General features: G+C 45.8%; 1 protein-coding gene across 5 annotated transcripts in view; it reads left to right on the top strand.

Moving 5' to 3' along the window:
* Window positions 1-2198: 2198 nt before the first annotated feature.
* The window catches only part of MCTP2 (multiple C2 and transmembrane domain containing 2), a 140199-nt gene continuing 122953 nt past the window's right edge, over window positions 2199-19444 (top strand). For 4 of the 5 annotated variants that reach the window (XM_056865717.1, XM_056865716.1, XM_056865715.1 and 1 more), the window contains exons 1-4: window positions 2199-2678; window positions 5692-5754; window positions 8333-8345; window positions 8604-8699. In XM_056865717.1, coding sequence (XP_056721695.1) covers window positions 2199-2678; window positions 5692-5754; window positions 8333-8345; window positions 8604-8699 — 652 coding nt within the window. Of the gene's footprint in view, window positions 2679-5691; window positions 5755-8332; window positions 8346-8590; window positions 8700-19444 lie in introns of all 5 variants that reach the window. The other variant, XM_056865713.1, reaches the window with a different exon arrangement.

The raw sequence follows: 19444 nt of genomic DNA, 5'->3' as shown, positions 1-19444 counted from the left end.
AGTTGGAGGGAACTACTGATTTGTGGGATTTTGCAATCGAGCCAATGGTGGTGTTTTCAGGCCATCTGAAAAAAATAGGCTTGGGGAAGAGTGTGGGAAATCTGAAGGAGCATAGTCCAATAGAGTAGGTAGGGGCTTGTGGCTCAGTGGTCGAGCATCTGCCTTGCCCGCAGACGTTCCCTGCATCTCCACTTAGAAGGATCAGGTAGTGGATGATGTGAAAGACCTCCGCTTAAGAAAAAGGAGGGGTACTGAGAGCCAGCGTGGTGTAGTGGTTAAGAGCGGTGGTTGGAGCAGTGGTGATCTGGAGAACTGGGTTTGATTCCCCCCTCCTCCACATGAGCGGCAGAGGCTAATCTGGTGAACTGGATTTGTTTCCCCACTCCTACACACGAAGCCAGCTGGGTGACCTTGGGCAAGCTACAGCTCTGTTAGAGCTCTCTCAGCCCCACCTACCTCACAGGGTGTCTGCTGTGGGGAGGGGAAGGGAAGGTGATTGCCAGCCGGTTTGAGTCTCCCTTAAGTTGTAGAGAAAGTTGGCATATAAAAACCAACTCTTCTTCTACTACTACTACTGGAATAATGGAATGTAAAGGGTCATATGGGCCATCTAGTCCAACCTAGGGGTGGGCACTGAGTTTGTTTTTGGTATTTTTTGGGTTTGGGTTTATTAAACCTGAAAATTTTCAAAAAATCCATCAGGCTAATAAACCTGAACCTGGAAAATGCAGAAAAAAATTCAAATAGGAAGGCAGGCACATTCCTTTCGCCACTGTGGAAGGAACGTGCCTGCCTTCCTCCTATCTGAGCCAATTGCCAGCTTGGGCCAAAGGTAAGTATGGGGGGAGGGAAGGGGTGGAAAATTCGGGGCAAGGGCCAAAGTGTCCCGAATAATGCCCCCATTTTATTGCAATCTTTTTAATGCCAGTAAAAAAAAAAAACACCCCCCCAAAATACCAAAAAGGTTTTTTTTTTAAATTCGGCATATTGATATGCACACCCCTAGTCCAACCCCCTACTCAATGCAGGATCAGCCTAAAGCATCCCAGACAAGTGTTCGTCCAGCACTGCTTGAAGACCACCAGTGAGGGGGAGCTCACCCCCTCCCTAGGTAGCCGATTCCACTGCTGAACTAATTAAAAAAAAATACACTAGGAAAGAATGAGAGAAAGAGAGAATGAAACCGACACTGTGGTTATTTTAATCTGCACAGCCAATCAGATGAGCCCCATCTGGCCCCACTCACTTCTTTAAAATGCTTGGCGGGCAACAGGAAAGGTGTTGGGGGCACCACGGGGCCAATGGGAAGGGATTGGCTGGCAGAGATTTTTAGGGGACTCGAGGGCTGCTCGGAGATGTGCCATGGAAAGGGAAATGATAGAGGCGAACAGGTGTGTTCAACCAAATGCAAACCACTTATGCCAATGCACTAAAACAATTGTGCATGGTGTTCCTGGCTGTATTTATGACTTAATGTGAGAACTCGTGCGTGCCGCTTCCTGACAAAAAAGACTCATACTGGCTACGTCTCAAGCTTCCGGGTTTATTCAGTCAGCATGTCGATAATCAGTCACGTTAAATGGTCCAGTTCCATTTAGGCAAAGATCCGCCTGGATCTTTTTAGAGCTCTCGCTCTGAACAGCGCAGCGTGGCTCTTTGATTATAAAAAGGTTGGTGGCCCCTGGGGTAGACACATTGAAGTTTGGTGTGCCAGTTCTGGGTCTCGGCCCTGCCCCAAATGTGTGACTCACCCGAGAGAGGTGGGTAACTGCTCCCGGAGAGCAATTTCTCGTCGCTATTGACTGGAACCTATTTATCATGTTGGAGAATTCCCGTTGGGTCGCCTCCTGGAGGCTATCAAAATAGCTCGCCCCTGACTATTTTTACTCTCATGACTTGTGTTAGGATTATAGACTCTCCTTGGTTTCCTTCCTAGAAGAATAACATTTGTCCATGATTAAAAACAAAACAAAAACAAGCTAACAAACCTGGGAAGAATTAGTAATGCAACCTTTTTTTCCCCTTTGAGAACCCATTCAAAATATCTGTTTGAGACATTCTGATATTTAATTGGATGGAGTACTTCTCTGTGATGTGAGCATAAGCTTTCCCTTCACTGTGTTTTTTTCATCCTTAGAAGCCGGTGAACAGACTCCAAGCCAGAAACCCCCTGGTGCTGTTGGGAGATCGGTTTGATTATGGATCTGGATAAAGCCTCCGTCTGGGATTCGCTGAAACAGAAAACAAAGCCGCTGTTCCAAAACTTCAGCTTTAGAAGGACTAAGAAAAACTCCACCAAAACGATGGAGGCACAGAAGCAGCACCCCTTAGACCGGCGTCTGAGCTCCTCGGTTCCTGACATGTTGAATGTTGAGAGGGTTGTCGAAGAAAAAGCCAGCTGCTCGCGCTCCAAAGCCTTGTCCACGTTCCTCCCGAGTGGTTTTTCTGCCACTGAGATGTTCGTCAAGAACAGCAGCAGCACCTCTTTGAAACAGGAGGGGGAGGATTGGCAGTGGAGTCATCGGGAGACTGTTCACATGGAAATAGGGGTTAGAGGGGCAGAGGAACCTGCCGTTTCTGGGCTAGGGTCTGAGCTGAAGCAGAGGTCCTCTGATGAGCTCTTCGAATTGCTGCAAAGAAGTAGCTTCAGCAGTGACCTTACAGAAGACACCATGGAGGTAAGCATGAAATCGAGGTTGGCCAAACTGAACTCGGGCGGGAAGGGGCATCTTCTGGGACTGTAGCCAGAAAATCTAAGTGTGGCTTAAATTTGTGCAAACCTAATTTTAGTGCATGTTCCTCTTCAGAATGCTTTGGTACTTTTTAATTTTAATTTTTTTCAAACAAATAAAACAAAACATACAAACATACACATCAGATTCTTACATTATACAGGAACGTACTTTACAACTTCTATTCTAGCTTCTTTGACTTATTATATTTGCATATCTGACAGTGCATTACTTAAATTCTTACATTCTATTATTTTTATTGGTTAACAGCTATATAATCAAGGAACATTTTCCATTTTCCATAGAAGTCAGAGGGTGATCTATTATGCACTAAAGGCGTTAACTTGTAGTTGCGTATTCTGCTATTTTATTTGTCCATTCAATTGTATCTGGGTAATTTTCTGCTTTCCACTTTCTTGCATACTATGCTCTTGCCGCTGTCACCATATACTTAAAGAATTCATTATATATTTTTGGCATATTATCTGGCAAACTTTTTAGCAACATACTTTTTGGATCTAGCACAAACTCCATCTTGTAGACGAAGATGAACACATGTGAATAGGGCTTCTGTTAGGCAGCTTTATAAGTTACAATGAATGCCTGTACAATCTGTGTACAATAACGTTTAACTTGTTAGGTTTTTTGTTTGTTGGACTATGTCGTAAGCTGCCCCGAGCCCGGGGAACCGGGTTGGTTTCCCCACTCCTCCACATGAAGCCTGCTGGGTGACCTTGGGCTAGTCACCGTTCTCTCCGAACTCTCTCAGCCCCACCTGCCTCACGGGGTGTCTGTTTTGGGGAGGGGAAGGGAAGGCGATTGTAAAGCCGGTTTGAGACTCCTTAAAGGTAGAGAATATTAGGGTATAAAAAACAACTCTCCTTCTGCTTGTCATTTGGGGCTCGTGGCCTATTTAAAAACCTCCCCAAATAAAATTATGGGCAGGAGGTGGTCAGCAAGGATGCTGGCCCCTTCGCAAGGTCAGTGCTGGAATCCCTGGTGGATTAGTGATGACTTCAGGCATGGGGAGAGAGAACCGTTGGGTATTTCTGCTCTTAAATCTCTCCATGTTGGAAGGCGGAACCCTTTCTCAACTTTCTACCCCTTGTACTGAAAATGATGAATGGGGGTGGAAGTCAGGTAAACTGTCTGAAAGTTGAACCCATTTAAGTTATGGCTTGGCAAAAGAGGAGGGGCAGGTAGATTCTCGCTTGGGCTGTGGAATGCTTTTTCATTGCCCTTCTATTGAATTTCAAACCACAACATCTGTATCACATTTCTTGTTCATAGAGGACTGTGTCCAGGTGTTGGCCGGTCCCAGGTTCATCTGGCATTCTCTAAGCATCATCCGATCAGTCGTGACCTGTAGGAGCCGAGATTTTGGTTTTGTGTGTTGTTTTTGCTTCTTTATTGCGTCGTCCAGGCAAGAAACAAAAAAGTTTTCCTTATTGCACACAGAAAGGCTTAGCTGGCTGTGAGGTAATCCCGGCAATTTACTTAAAGCGTTCCAATTGTTTTGATAGCAGCCTGGCGAAGAAAGGAGGAGGCGGAAGCAGTTAGCGCATTTAGGGTTGCCAACCTCCAGGTGGTGACTGGAGATCTCCCACAATTATAACTGATCTCCAGGTGACAGAGATCAGTTCTTCTGGAGAAAATGGCCCCTTCGTAGGGTTGCCAGGTCCCTCTTCGCCACCAGCAGGAGGTTTTTGGGGCAGAGCCTGAGGGAGGGGAGGGGAGGGACTTCAATGCCATAGATTCTGCTCTGGTTAGACCTCAACAAGAGTACTGTGTTCAGTTTTGGGCACCATAATTTAAGAAAGATGTAGACAAGCTGGAACGTGTCCAGAGAAGGGCAACAAAGATGGTGAGGGGTCTGGAGACCAAGTCCTATGAGGAAAGGTTGAAGGAGCTGGGTATGTTTAGCCTGGAGAGGAGAAGACTGAGAGGGGATATGATAACCATGTTCAAGTACTTGAAGGGCTGTCATATAGAGGAGGGTGCCGAGTTGTTTTCTGTTGCTCAAGAAGGTCAGACTAGAACCAACGGCTTGAAATTAAATCCAAAGAGTTTCCGTCTAGACATTAGGAAGAATTTTCTAACAGTTAGAGTGGTTCCTCAGTGGAACAGGCTTCCTTGGGAGGTGGTCTCCTTCCCTGGAGGTTTTTAAGAAGAGGTTAGATGGCCATCTGTCAGCAATGCTGATTCTGTGACCTTAGGCAGATGATGAGAGGGAGGGCATCTTGGCCATCTTCTGATCACTAGGGGTGTGGAGGGGGGAGGTAGTTGTGAATTTCCTGCATTGTGCAGGGGGTTGGACTTGATGGCCCTGGTGGTCCCTTCCAACTCTATGATTCTATGATTCCAATTGCCCAAGCAGCCATTTTCTCCAGGTGAACTGATCTCTATTGGCTGGAGATCAGTTCTAATAGCAGGAGATCTCCAGCTATTACCTGGAGGTTGGCAACTCTACCGCTTTGGCAATTAGTGGCGAGTGGTGGACTTTAATCTGGAGAACTGGGTTTGATTCCCCACTCCTCCACATGAGTGGCGGACTCTAATCTGGTGAACCAGATCTGTTTCCCCACTCCTCCACATGAAGCCAGCTGGGTGACCTTGGGCCAGTCACAGTTCTCTCCTAACTCTCTGAGCCCCACCTACCTCACAAGGAACCTGTCGTGGGGAAAGGAAGGAAAGGCAACTGCAAGCTGGTTTGATTCTCCCTAAAAGGTAGAGAGTCGGCATATAAAAACCAACTCTTTTCCTTCTCCTCATTCTTCTTCGTCTTCTTCAGCTGAAACCATTCCACCTGGTTGGAGCCTCGATAAAGAACCCTCTGGTATAATCTTCTTCTGCCCCATCTTTCTCTTGATTTGTGTCTAGGTAGAAACCTGTCAGGCAGCAGTGGGACATGATGTGTACGCAGTTTCCGTTGCCTAAAGGGATGTTTGTTTTTTGACAGCGTTCCTGTGAAAGTTCCAACTTTGACTCCTCCTGTTCCTCCCAGCTATTTGAAGAACCTTCTGTAAGTGATTTTCTTCCCCCTAAAAAAAAATGCATCCCAGCTGAGCTTGGATTTGTCTTGCAAATACCTCCCATGAAGCACTTGCAGGAAAGTGTAAAACATGGACCAATTACACAATTGTTCCCTCTTTCTCTGTTTTGATGTTATGACAACAACCCGTCAAAGTAGATTAGGCTGACTGAGTGACTGTCATTAGAACATCAGTGTCAGTATTATTATTTAAAACATTTATTAGCTGCCTTTCTTCCTTATGGAGCTCAAGGCAGCTTATAATATAAATGAAATTCATAACATGGAGTACATAAAAATACATTAAACCAACATTTTAAAATCACAATTTAGGACTGCTTTAATCAAATGCAGTCCTGAATAAAACCATCTTCGTCTGCCTCCGAAAGATGGAAGGCTGTTCTTGCCATAGAGTTTTGTCCAAATACCAGAACATCTCCCTCATCATTGGCAATGTGATGACGTCACTTTTGGAACTGGCGTCATTGCACCAATGACATCGAGGCCTAGGCCTCATTTTGCTCCTGGTAAGACTCCCACCTAGGGTTGCCAGGTCCCTCTTTGCCATCAGTGGGAGGTTTTTGGGGCGAAGCCTGAGGAGGGCAGGGTTTGGGGAGGGACTTCAATGCCATAGAGTCCAATTGCCAAAGCGGCCATTTTCTTGGTGAACTGATCTCTGTCGGCTGGAGATCCGTTGTAATAGCAGTAGATCTCCAGCTAGTACCTGGAGGATGGCAACCCTACTCCCACCAGCCAGCTGGACAGCACTGGGAGGGAGGGGGCCCAAAGCGGGGGATCCCCTGCCCCCAGCGGGGGTCTGGCAACCCTACTTTGGGTGGATTTTTTTTCAAAACAAGTCTAATCACTGCCTCCTTGGGTGGTACAACCCCCAATCTCAAGGAAGCATTTCTCATTCACCTTACCCACTCCTCTAGCCTTCCCCCCACATACACATGAACACATGAAGCTGCCTTATACTGAATCAGACCCTTGGTCCATCAAAGTCATTATTGTCTGCTCAGATCGGCAGCAGCTCTCCAGGGTCTCAGGCTGAGGTCTTTCACATCACCTACTTGCCTGGTCCCTTTAACTGGAGATGCTGGGGATTGAACCTGGGACCTTCTGCATGCCAAGCAGATTATCTACTTCTGAGCCACAGCCCCTCCCACAAATTTTGTCAGTCCAGAAGGGCAGGGTTGAGAGCGCAGGCGGACAGATCTTGTCCACAACCTCAGCTTCCGTGAGCCGAAAGGGATCTATATAAATTAGACAAGCAGGGGCCAAAGGTACATTGACACCCGCTCAGCCATTGGGGATTTCAACCTAGGTCTCCCGGAGCCTAGCATGCTGTTCTAACTATATAGTGTAACGTGACCAATAATTGAAACTATATAGCGTAACGTGACTGATAATTGACCTGTGGATTAATCACAAAGTTTGGCAGCTCTTTCTTCCGTCTTGAGCTTCTTGCAAAAACTAGATTCTGGAAGCACTACAATAAGAGCACGTGGAGTGTGCTCACCTCTATACCTAGGTCTAAACTTGCCGCAATCCCTCCCAATGTACTTTGATATCCTGATAATCCTGCGATACGGACGATTATTTATGCTGGCTAGACTGGATGCCATCCCATCAGGGGAGTTAATAGGCCATTTAAATAGGGTACCGTTCTGTGAGAGAGTATGCCAATGTGGCTCTGGCCAAACAGACACTCTTCAGCATTCCTTGTTTAGCTGCGACTTGCTCAACGTGGCTAGAGATAGATGGATCAAGCCTTTTATTTGGGAACCTTCTTCTAAACTGGATAATCTGAGGGTTCTTTTAGCAGGGGTGGATTTTAAGATTACATTGGCAGTCACCAAATTTCTTTCCCAGTCAATTAAGATAAAAAAATATATTAATTTCCTTATGGGCTATTTAGATAGTTCCTTTTTTCCTTCCTTTTTATTTTGATTTCAGTGTGACATTGTTTAGGGCCGAACTGGCCATATGAACAATATCATTAAAGTAAAGTAAAGTTTTGCGGAGTGGTAAGCTGCAGGACTGCAGTTAAAAGCTCTGCTCACAACCTGAGTTCGATCCCGACGGAAGTTGGTTTCAGGTAGCCGGCTCAAGGTTGACTCAGCCTCCCATCCTTCCGAGGTCGGTAAAATGAGTACCCAGCTTGCTGGGGGTAAAGGGAAGATGACTGGGGAAGGCACTGGCAAACCACCCCATAATCGTAGTCTGCCTAGTAAATGTCGGGATGTGATGCCACCCCATGGGTCAGGAATGACCCGGTCCTTGTACAGGGGGCTCCCTTTACCTTTTTAAAATTTCGGCAGCCCAACCCCTGGGTGTTGTGCATCCTTTATTGGGAAGGGGCACATGAAGATACAATAACAAGTAATAAATATACACAGAAGCGACTTGGGTGATTGTTTTAGCTCCCTAGCATAATCCCACACTTGTATTCTTGGCAAGTGTTCCTCTCTCTAAATCCGCGTGGTATAGTGGTTAAGAGCTGTTTTTTCCAGGGGAACAGATCTTGGTCTTTGGGAGATCAATTGTAATGGTGAGAGATCTCCAGGTGCCACCGGAAGGTTGGGGACCCTACCTATATGCCACAAGAGAACATTTCTTTGGGGAGAATTGGAGGGGTACCCCTGCATTCTCTGCAGCTGCAGATTTGGGAAGGGTTTTTTCCTGGGGTGGTGCTTCTGCATTCTCAATGGCCTGCTCTGTGGGGCCCGTGGCTCTCAGTTCCTAGAACTCAGCCTCTGTGTTTAAAGCCTGCTCTTTATGGGAAATGAAAGTAACACAGAGTATTTTTAAAACTATTTTTCAGGCGCTTCCGGGAGGAAGTGGTGGTCTGAGTAAATTGCCCGGCACATTCGCCTATCTCTTAACAATACATCTGAGAGAAGGCAGAAACTTGGTCATTAGAGATCGTTGTGGTAAGTTACTTTTTTTTTTGTTTTTTTGCTTGCTATCTAGCTGATACTAAAAAAAAACAATTGCATAGAAATCAGTTGGTTTCTTGGCTGAGTGCAAGGAATGAGGAAGGAAAAGCTGAGAGGAGACCACAGACAGATTTGTGAAGGTGAAAACATCTGAGAACTTTCTGTGAGCTGTAGGACCAAAGTCTGTTGACAGTTTGCGGTTTCTTTGATAAACGATTCAAATTCTCACAGGTTTGCTTATTTGGAATAATATTACTCTGCAGATCACTGGAGCCAGCGTGGCAGGGGAATGCTGCTGCAGTCGTCTTGCTTGTGAGCTTCCTAGAGGCACCTGGCTGGCCACTATGTGAACAGACTGCTGGACTTGATGGGCCTTGGTCTGATCCAGCAGGGCTTTCCTTATGTTTTTATGGAGGACAAGGCTATTCATGGCTACTAGTCAAAATGAATACTAGTCATGATGCATACCCATTCTCTCCAGAATTCAGATGAGCATGCCTATTATCTTAGGTGCTGTGGAACACAGGCAGGATAATGCTGCTGCAGTCATCTTGCTTGTGGGCTTCCTAGAGGCACCTGGTTGGCCAATGTGTGAACAGACTGCTAGACTTGATGGACTTGGTCTGATCCAGCAAGGCCTTTCTTTTATTCTTATGTCCATCAAGGTCACTATTGTCTTCTATGACTGGCATCAGCCTTCTAGAGTCTCAGACAGAGGTCTTTGTCATCATTTACTACTGTGGTCTAGTGGTTAGAGTGTTGGAGTAGGATGTGGGAGACCCAGGTTTGAATCCTCACTCTGACATGGATGCTCATTGGATGACCTTAGGCTTGTTTTAACCTATCTTACAGGGTTGTTGAGAAGATAAAATGGAGGAGAGGACACAATGTCAACAGGTTACAATGAATTAAATAGTAATAGTAGTGCATGTCTGTGAATGTATTCCAGAGAGAAACCCCTTCTGAGAGTCACTTGGCCTTAGTTTCAACTTTGGGCAAAATCCATTGTGATCAAGCTCATCCTTTCACGTCAACAATTTACCACCCCAGTTTACCTTTCTTCCTACTTGTAGTTTTGATAAGATTAACATTTCCCCTCCCCTGGCTGTGACCCCCGCAGCTGGAAAACCATCCCATCCCTTTTGTTTGATAAAAGAGTAGAGAATGGCATAAATCAGGATTAGGAGACAGGGAATTCCTCGCAGACCAAGAAGAGACGGTGAATTTGTGTGACAGTGTGTAAGCCAGGGGTCTCGAACATAAGGCCCACGGGCCAGATCCAGCCCCTTGAGAGCTCTTATCCGGCTGGCGAGCCAGCCGAGGTAGCCACCCCCCCCCACTCTTGATCTGGGCTGGCGAGGCATGGCCCGACCCAACCAAGTGACATTTATTTTAAGTCTGGCCCTTGTAATTATTGAGTTCAACACTCCTGGTATAAGCAATAGGTGCTTTCAAAGAGTGAGTTAGCATTAGTAGAAAGGGGAAAATGGCCACTTTGGCAATTGGACTCTATGGCATTGAAGTCCTTCCCCTCCCCAAACCCTGCCCCCCTCAGGCTCCACCTCCAAAATCTCCAGGCATTTCTCAGCCCGGAGCTGGCAACCCTAGAGGTGAAGCAGGTTGAGTTTTCCAAGAAAGCTCTCTGCCTGAACACACAATGGGAACATCTGTGCTTCAGCCCAATGCCTGGAAGGTCCTCTGGCCACAGTGCAAATCTGGTGACAACTTGTTACAGTGAAGGCCTTGATGAGGTGCTCTCTCCAATGCACCATGGGGCTCATAATTCAATTCAGTACCTTCTTGGACTTAGGCCAAGGGTTGATAGGGCAGAGGGGGCAAGACACCCTCTGCAGTGCTGAATTGGGGTGAATCTAGGGTTGCCAATCTCCAGGTACTAGCTGCAGATCTCCTGCTATTACAACTGATCTCCAGCCGATAGAGATCAGTTCATCTGGAGAAAATGGCCGCTTTGGCAATTGGTCTCTATGGCATTGAAGTCCCTCCCCTTCCCAAACCCCACCCTCCTCAGGCTCCACCCCAAAAACCTCCCGCCAGTGGCGAAGAGGGACCTGGCAACCCTATCCTGGGGACCAACAGGGAAGCCAGTCCAGAACCACTTAATTTAGATGTAATTGGGAAAGTGACTGGGAAATCTCATACAATTACCTATGACTTTAAAAGAGGGAACTTCTCTAAAATGAGAAAACTGGTAAAGAGGAGGTTGAAAGGAACAGTTAAGAGGGTTAAATCTCTTAAAGGCTTGGGGGTTACTCAAGTCCACATTACTAGAGGCTCAGCTAGCTTGTATACCGCAGGTCAGGAAAGGTAGTAATAAGTCCAAGAGGTCACCACCATGGCTAATGGGTAAGTGAAGGAAGCAATTATAGAAAAAAAGTCTTCCTTCAGAGACTGGAAGGTTTGCCCAAATGAAGCGAACAGAAGCAAACACAAACTTGCACAAAGGAAATGCAAGCAGATAATTAGAGATGCAAAAAAAGATTTTAAGGGGCTTATTGCTAAACACATAAAAACAAACAATAAGAAATTCTTTAAGTATATTAGGAGTAGGAAACCAGCTAGGGAAGCGGTTGGACCATTGGATGACAATGGGAGTAAAGGAACTCTAAGGTAGGATAAAGCGATTGCTGAAAAACTAAATGAATTCTTCTCATCTGTCTTCACTGTTGAAGATACAGGACAGATTCCTTCTCCTGAACAGAGATTTTGGAGAAGGGAAAATGAGGAACTGAGGCAAATAGTGGTAACAAGGCAGGAAGTCCTAGAACGTCTATACAAACTGCAAACTAACAAGTCACAGGGACCAGACGGTATTCATCCTAGAGTTCTTCAAGAACTCAGATGGGAAATTGCTGAACTTCTAACAAATATATGTAATATGTCCCTTCGATCAGCCTCTGTACCAGAGGACTGGAAAATGGCCAATGTAACACCCATTTATAAAAAAAGGTTCCAGGGGGGACCCAGGAAATTACAGGCCAGTTAGCTTAACGTCTGTTCCAGGTAAATTAGTGGAAAGCATTATTAAAGATAGAATTGTCAAGCATATAGAAGGGCAAGGTCTGCTGGGCAAAACCCAACATGGCTTCTGTAAGGGTAGGTCCTGTCTCACTAACCTATTAGAGTTTTTTGATAGCATCAGTAAGCATGTGGAGAGGAATGAGCCTGTGGATATTGTGTATTTGGACTTCCAAAAAGCTTTTGACAAAGACCCCCACCAAAGACTGCTAAGCAAACTTCATAGTCATGGGATAAGAGGACAAGTCCTCTTAAGATAAGGATAAGAGGACAAGTCCTCTTGTGGATTGAGAGTTGGCTGACAAATAGGAAGCAGAGAGTAGGAATCAATGGTCAGTTCTCACAATGGCGGGATGTGAGCAGTGGGGTGCCTCAGGGATCTGTGTTGGGATCATTGCTTTTCAACCTGTTCATCAATGACCTGGAGTTGGGGTTACACAGTGAAGTAGCCAAGTTTGCAGATGACACCAAATTATTTAGGGTGGTTAAAACAAAATCGGACTGTGAAGAGCTCCAGAAGGATCTCTGCGTACTGGAAGAATGGGCATTAAAATGGCAAATGAGATTCAATGTGAGCAAGTGTAAAGTGATGCATATTGGGGCAAAAAAACCCAACTTCACATATACACTGATGGGATCTGTGCTGGCAGCGACAGACCAAGAAAGGGATCTTGGGGTGGTAGTGGATAGCTCAATGAAGATGTCAACCCAGTGAGCGGCTGCTGTAAAAAAGGCAAATTCCATGCTGGCCATAATTAGACGAGGAATAGAGAATAAAATTGCTGATATCATACTGCCCTTGTACAAATCTATGGTGAGACCACACTTGGAATACTGTGTACAGTTCTGGTCACCACACCTAAAAAAGGATATTATAGAGCTTGTGAAAGTGCAGAAAAGAGCAACCAAAATGATTAAGGGACTAGAGCAACTGTCCTATGGGGAGCGGTTAGGACGCTTAGGGCTGTTTAGCTTGGAAAGAAGGCGGCTAAAGGGAGACATGATAGAGGTCTATAAAATTATGCATGGTTTGGAGAGAGTGGACAGGGAGACGTTTTTCTCCCTCTCCCATAATACTAGAACACGGGGTCATCTGCTAAAGCTGGAGAGCGAGAGATTCAAAACAGAAAAAAGGAAATATTTTTTCACACAACGCATAGTTAAATTGTGGAACTCCCTGCCCCAGGATGTGGTGATGGCTGCCAGCTTGGAGGGCTTTAAGAGGGGAGTGGACATATTCATGGAGGAGAGGGGTATTCATAGTTATTAGTTAGAATGGATACTGGTCATGCTTCATACCTATTCTCTCTAGTATCAGAGGAGCATGCCTATTATTTTGGGTGCGGTGGAACACAGACAGGATGGTGCTGCTGCACTCGTCTTGTTTGTGGGCTTCTTAGAAGCACCTGGTTGGCCACTGTGTGAACAGACTGCTGGACTTGATGGCCCTTGGTTTGATCCAGCAGGGCCTTTCTTATGTTCTTCTGTTCACTGACACACACACACACACACACACACACACACACACACGTCGTCCAGAAAGACACTGGTTCAGTTCTCAACATCTCCAATCAAAAAGGATCAAGCAGCAGGTGATGTGAAAGACGTTGGCTTGAAACCCCAGATAGCAGCTGCCAGTCAGAGTCAACAATACCAACCTTGGTAGACCAAGGGTCCAATTCAGTAGAAGGCAGCTTCTTGCCTTCATTTATGAGAAAAGAATGTGGGATTAGGTTGTAGACAGATTTGTGATGGTATCTTGCTGGAGTGGGAGAGAGGAAGGCAGTGGTCTTTGTGTGAAAGCAGACAAAAAATCCCCTTTTGGTCACCCGAGAGGAAGCGTTCATTTACTTCCTCACTGCAGGACAGAAGGACCGCAATGTTCGGAGGATTTAATCAATGGGCTTTTCACGCACCGACAAGAGAGTGTGCACAATTTTTCATATCCCCGCCTTCATCCGGTAGAATCCAGTAGACTAATACAGGCCATCTAGTCCAACCCCCTGCTTAATGCAGGATCAGCCTAGACCATCCCTGACAAGTGCTTGTCCAGCCTCTCTTAAAGACGGCCAGTGAGGGGGAGCTGACCACCTCCCTAGGCACCTGATTCCACTGGCAAACAACTCATACTGTAATATTCCCCCCCAATACCTTTTCTCCCATAATTTAAACCCATTATTGTGAGTCCTATCCTCTGCTGCCAACAGGAACAATTCCATGCACTCCTCTAAGTGACAGACCTTTAAATGCTTCAAGAGAGCAATCATGTCCCCCCTCAACCTCCACTTCTTCAGACAAAACATTCCTAACTCCGTCAGCCTTTCCTCGTCGGGCTTGGTCTCCAGGCCCCTGATCATCCTCATCGTTCTCCTCTGCACCCACTCGATTCTATCCACATCCTTTTTGAAGTGAGGCCTCCAGAACTGCACACAATACTCCAGGTGCAGCCATACCAATGCAATGTACAGTGGAACTATGGCATTCATGTTAGCACAAGCCCAGTTGTTAATGAGCTTTGCTGAACAAGTATAGGGGAATGAGGGCACAGACAAATTACATTGGTTGTTAATTTGAGTCAGTTTAATTTGCCGGGGAATGTCTAAAATGCTTTTAAAATGCCTCTTCTGGATAGCTTGCTGCAGAACCCAGAGCTGGGTGGAAACTCTTGTCAAAATGCTAAATTTACAAGTTTTCAAGTCGGGGAACGTAAACTTTTTTTCTCTGGGGTTGGCAGTGTGTGTGTGTGTGTTTCTGTTTTAATGATCAAGAGCAGGGGTGTCAAAGCCTGAGGGCTGGATATGGCCCCTTGAGAGCCCTTATGCGACCCGCAAGCCAGCTGAGACAACCCCCCCCCCCCCAATCTGGGCTAGTGAGGCATGGCCCAACCCGACCAATTATGTCATATCCGGCCCTTGTAATAATTGTGTTTGATACCCCTGAACTAGAGATTCCTTGTTTGTTCAAATATGGGCTGGACCACAATTACCTGTTCTAGATTAATATTTTCTTTCCATATCATAAATGTGAAGCATTCCCCAAATCATGATTTATGTATGTATGCATGCATGCTATCTATAGTCAGCCTTTCTCACAGGGATTCAAGGTGGATTACACATAGTGAGCCAGTACAATCACAAAAATAAGACATTCAGTAACCAGAAAGAACTGAAGCACAGCATAAACATTCACACGACACATTAAGCGGTACACAAATTACATAAATAGGATCCTACTTAGTGCACAGCAGTATAGACCACAGCCCCAAATCATTTATCCGAGCACGTTCATAAAACCCTTTTAAGCAGTACAACTCTATTACCTGCACAGAAAAGCCCTCCAGCAAGGGCTGGAGAGAGCCAGCATGGTGTAGTAGTTAAGAGCGGTGGACTCTAATCTAGAGAACTGGGTTTGAGTCCCCACTCCTCCACATGAGCAGCGGAGGCTAATCTGGTGAACTCGATTTGTTTCCCCACTTCTACACATGAAGCCAGCTGGGTCACCTTGGGTTTGTCACACTCTCTCAGCCCCACCTACCTCACAGGGTGTCTGTTGGGGGAGGGGAAGGGAAGGTGTAAACCGGCTAGATTTTTCCTTAAATGGTAGAGAAAGTCTGCGTATAAAAACCAACTCTTCTTTTTCTTCTTCCTGAATTTGTTTTGCACAGTTTGCAGAAGGCCAGGAGAGTGGAAGCTTTCCTGACTTCCACGCTTTAGCATTTCAACACCTCCTTTGTCGCCAGTGGGAACCCGAACCGTCTTCTCATGACATACCGGTAGATAGATAGATAATTTATTTGCGGCACTTAGCCAGTCAAAACATGATAAAACGGAAAGCATGGACTAATAATTTCTTACAATCAAAGAATTTCAGTCCAAGTCTTAAAACATTTTTAAAACATTTAAAAAAGGAATTACAGCTGGGATACATCTGTCAATTGCGCTGTTCTAAGACGACGAATTTTCATTGCTGCTAAACAAAATTTCGCTACCTGAAGAGTGGTTGAAGGATTACCCCCTTGTAGGAGCATCTCAAACCTTTCACCTGCCCTGTCAGGTCTCAATCTCGATAAGAGGGGCTCAATAAACTTTCAACGGGGTAATGTATAGAAATTGCAGTTCAGGAGGGCATGCTCAACAGTTTCTAAGTCCCCTGATTTGCAGGGGCAGAATCTCTCTTCCCAGGGTGTCTTCTTATATTTCCCCTCAAGCAAAGCTGATGGTAAGGCTGCACATCTGGCCAGGGTAAAGGCCCTTCTATAATTATTTCTCTCTAAATAGTGGAGATAGGCTGCTGGTGCTAGGATGTATTTAGTATGGAGGGGTGCAGTGGATAGAGGCGCCCTTGCTAGATCTGTTTGTCTCTCGATGTCTTTTATCCTTTGGGATATAATTAACTTAGCTTGTTCCCACCCTAACTGAAGTAAAGCTTGGGGTGTAAAACCCAAGTTGTTTAATTTGACATCTATGGCTGTCACCCAACTGGATCTAAAGGAGTCACATAGGATCAGTGGGAGAAGACCATTAGGGTTGAAGTTAATTTTCAGCCAGAGAGAGATCGAGGACAGGACAATCCTTGCCTCCACCTTCATCATGCCAGTTTCTAAACGTATCAGAGCATTTGGAACACATCTTGGCAATTGCAGCAGGGCAGCTCTAAGGAATTTAGATTGCACACATTCAATGGGAGTAAGACTAGAGGGTGAAGAGTCGAGTTGTGTTCCATATAGCATTTGTGCTAGGGTTTTCGCCTGATAAAGTTTGAGTGCTGCTGGAATGTAATGTGCCCCTTTGGTCTGGAGGAAATTGATTATCAAATGGGCTGACCTTTTCCCCAAATTGGCTACATGAGTATTATGGGCCAACTTGGATCCAGATGCCTGGATTGTCGTTCCGAGATATTTATATTGGGTGACCTGTTCCAGCCTGTGGCCATTGATGGCTCATGACATATTAAACAGTACAGAGATTACACAGCACGATCCTACTTACACAGCAGTATAGACAGTCCCTAATAATTTATCAAAGTTTGTGGACCATTTTATGTGAGATTTGTGCAAACCCCACTCCCCCAGAAAATCTTCCAAAAAATGGCCTTCTTGGGCTTTAAGCCCCCTTTTAACATTTATCAAACCTAAATTGTTAATATTAGTGCCAACAATGTTCACAGAATTACCACACTAACAGTTCTGTATAGAGGTGTGCCTTCGACTAAACCCGAACATAAAAAACGAAGAGTTGGTTTTTATATGCTGACTTTCTCTGCCACTTAAGGGAGACTCAAACCGGCATACAATCACCTTCCCTTCCCCTCCCCACAGCAGACACCCTGTGAGGTAAGTGAGGGAAAAAAGTATTTGATCCCCTGCTGAATTTGCCCCTTTGCCCTCTGACGAAGAAATGACCAGTCCATAATTTTAATGGTAGGTTTATTGTAGCTGTGAGAGACAGAATAACAACAGGAAAACCCCCCGAAACTCAGAAGACAAAAGTCAGAGATTGATGTTCATTATAATGAGTGAAATAAGTATTTGATCTCTTTGCAAAAGATGACTTAGTACTTGGTGGCAAAACCCTTGTTGGCAATTACAGAGGTCAGACGTTTCTTGTAGGTGGCCACCAGGTTTGTACACATCTCAGGAGGTATTTTGTCCCACTCCTCTTTGCAGATCCTCTCCAAGTCAGTAAGATTTCGAGGCTGATGTGTAGCTACTCGAACCTTCAGCTCCCTCCACAGATTTTCGATGGGATTAAGGTCTGGAGACTGGCTAGGCCACTCCAGGACCTTAATGTGCTTCTTCTTGAGTCACTCCTTTGTTGCCTTGGTGTCCTGTCCCCTTAGCAGAAAAACACCCCCAAAGCATAATATGTCCCCCTCCATGTTTGACGGTGGGGATGGTGTTCTTGGGGTCGTAGGCAGCATTCCTCCTCCTCCAAACACGGCGAGTTGAGTTGATGCCAAAGAGCTCGATTTTGGTCTCATCTGACCACAACACTTTCACCCAGTTCTCCTCTGGGTCATTCAGATGTTCATTGGCAAAATGCAGACAAGCCTGTACATGTGCTGTCTTGAGCCAGGGGACCTTGCAGGCTCTGCAAGATATCAGTCCTTCACGGCGTAGTGTGTTACCAACTGTTTTCATGGTGACTATGGTCCCAGCTGCTCTGAGATCATTGACAAGTTCCCCCCGTGTAGTTCTGGGCTGCTTCATCACCGTTCTCATGATCATTGCAACTCCACGAGATGAGATCTTACATGGAGCCCCAGACCGAGGGAGGTTGACAGTTAGGGTTAGGGTTAGGGTTGTCACCTTCTCACCAAGCTGCTTGGCAAAGTCTTGTAGCCCAGTCCAGCCTTGTGCAGGTCTACAGTCTTGTCCCTGACATCCTTGGACAGCTCTTTGGTCTTGGTCATGGTGGCTAGTTTGGAATCTGATGGATTGATTGCTTCTGTCGACAGCAGAACCCTAACCCTAACCCTAACCTGGCTGGTTGATAGGGGATCAAATACTTATTTCACTCATTATAATGCACATCAATCTCTGACTTTTGTCTTCTGGGTTTCTGGGGTTTTTCCTGTAGTTATTCTGTCTCTCACAGCTACAATAAACCTACCATTAAAATTATGGACTGGTCATTTCTTCGTCAGAGGGCAAACGGGCAAATTCAGCAGGGGATCAAATACTTTCCCCCCTCACTGTAGGTGGGGCTGAGAGAGTGTGACTAGCCCAAGGTCACCCAGCTGGCTTCGTATGTAGGAGTGGGGAAACAAATCCAGTTCACCCGATTAGCCTCCACCACTCATGTAGAGGAGTGGGGAATGAAACTCGATTCTCCAAATCAGATGCCACCACTCCAAACCCCCCTCCCCAAAATACCTTTTCTGTATTTTTCGGGGGGGGGGGGGTTATTGGCAAAAAAATGGTGGCAAGTGTAGGGAGCCAAAAAGTGGATCCCGAATAATGCAATTTCCCCCAGCATTATTCCGGGCTGCTTTGGTCCCACCACCATTTCCCCACTCCGCCCTTCCTCCCCACTTTCTTCCCTGCTGGCTGAGTCCTCATCGCCACTGATTTCCCAGCATTCAAATTGTCAACCTCTGCTGTTTCCAACTTCGGGGGCGGCAGGGGATGACGATTTAAACGCTGGGCTGCCTCTGATGTTAGCTCAGAACGGAATGCTGGGCACTGCCGAGCCCAGCATTCAGCTCTGTGCCTCTTACATTTCGGATTCAGGTTTATTAAACCTGAAAATTTTTGATTATTCCAAAAAGCCGAATCCATTATATTTGGCTTTTTTGGCTTTTTGAAAATTTCCAGGGTTAATTAACCCTAACTTGAAAAAAAATGGCACAAAGCCCTAGTCCTGTATAGTAATAAGAGTGACAGCCCAGGATCAGGGAGACCCATTTTCGAATCCCCCTTCCTAGGTGACCTTGGGCCATTTATGCACACTCAGTCTGACCGACCTCACAGGGTTGTTGTGCAGGTAAAATAGGAGGAGGGGAGAATGATGTAAGCTGCTTTGGGTCCTCACTGGGTAGTTGTGGGATATAAATGAAGTAAGTAATAAATAAATTATTCCAGGTCAAACCTCTGATTCCAGATTACCGATTTCTTTCTGGGGTGGTAGCAATGCATTTGTAGTACTGGGGAGGTCTTGCAACTTCGTAGTAGGCCCGGAAGCTGCCAACATTGTGTGCACAAT

The sequence above is a fragment of the Euleptes europaea genome, chromosome 20 (assembly GCF_029931775.1).
Source record: "Euleptes europaea isolate rEulEur1 chromosome 20, rEulEur1.hap1, whole genome shotgun sequence".
NCBI classification, from domain to species: Eukaryota; Metazoa; Chordata; class Lepidosauria; order Squamata; family Sphaerodactylidae; genus Euleptes; species Euleptes europaea.
Note: the sequence above shows the minus strand (reverse complement) of the source record. Positions and strands in the feature narration are given on the sequence as shown.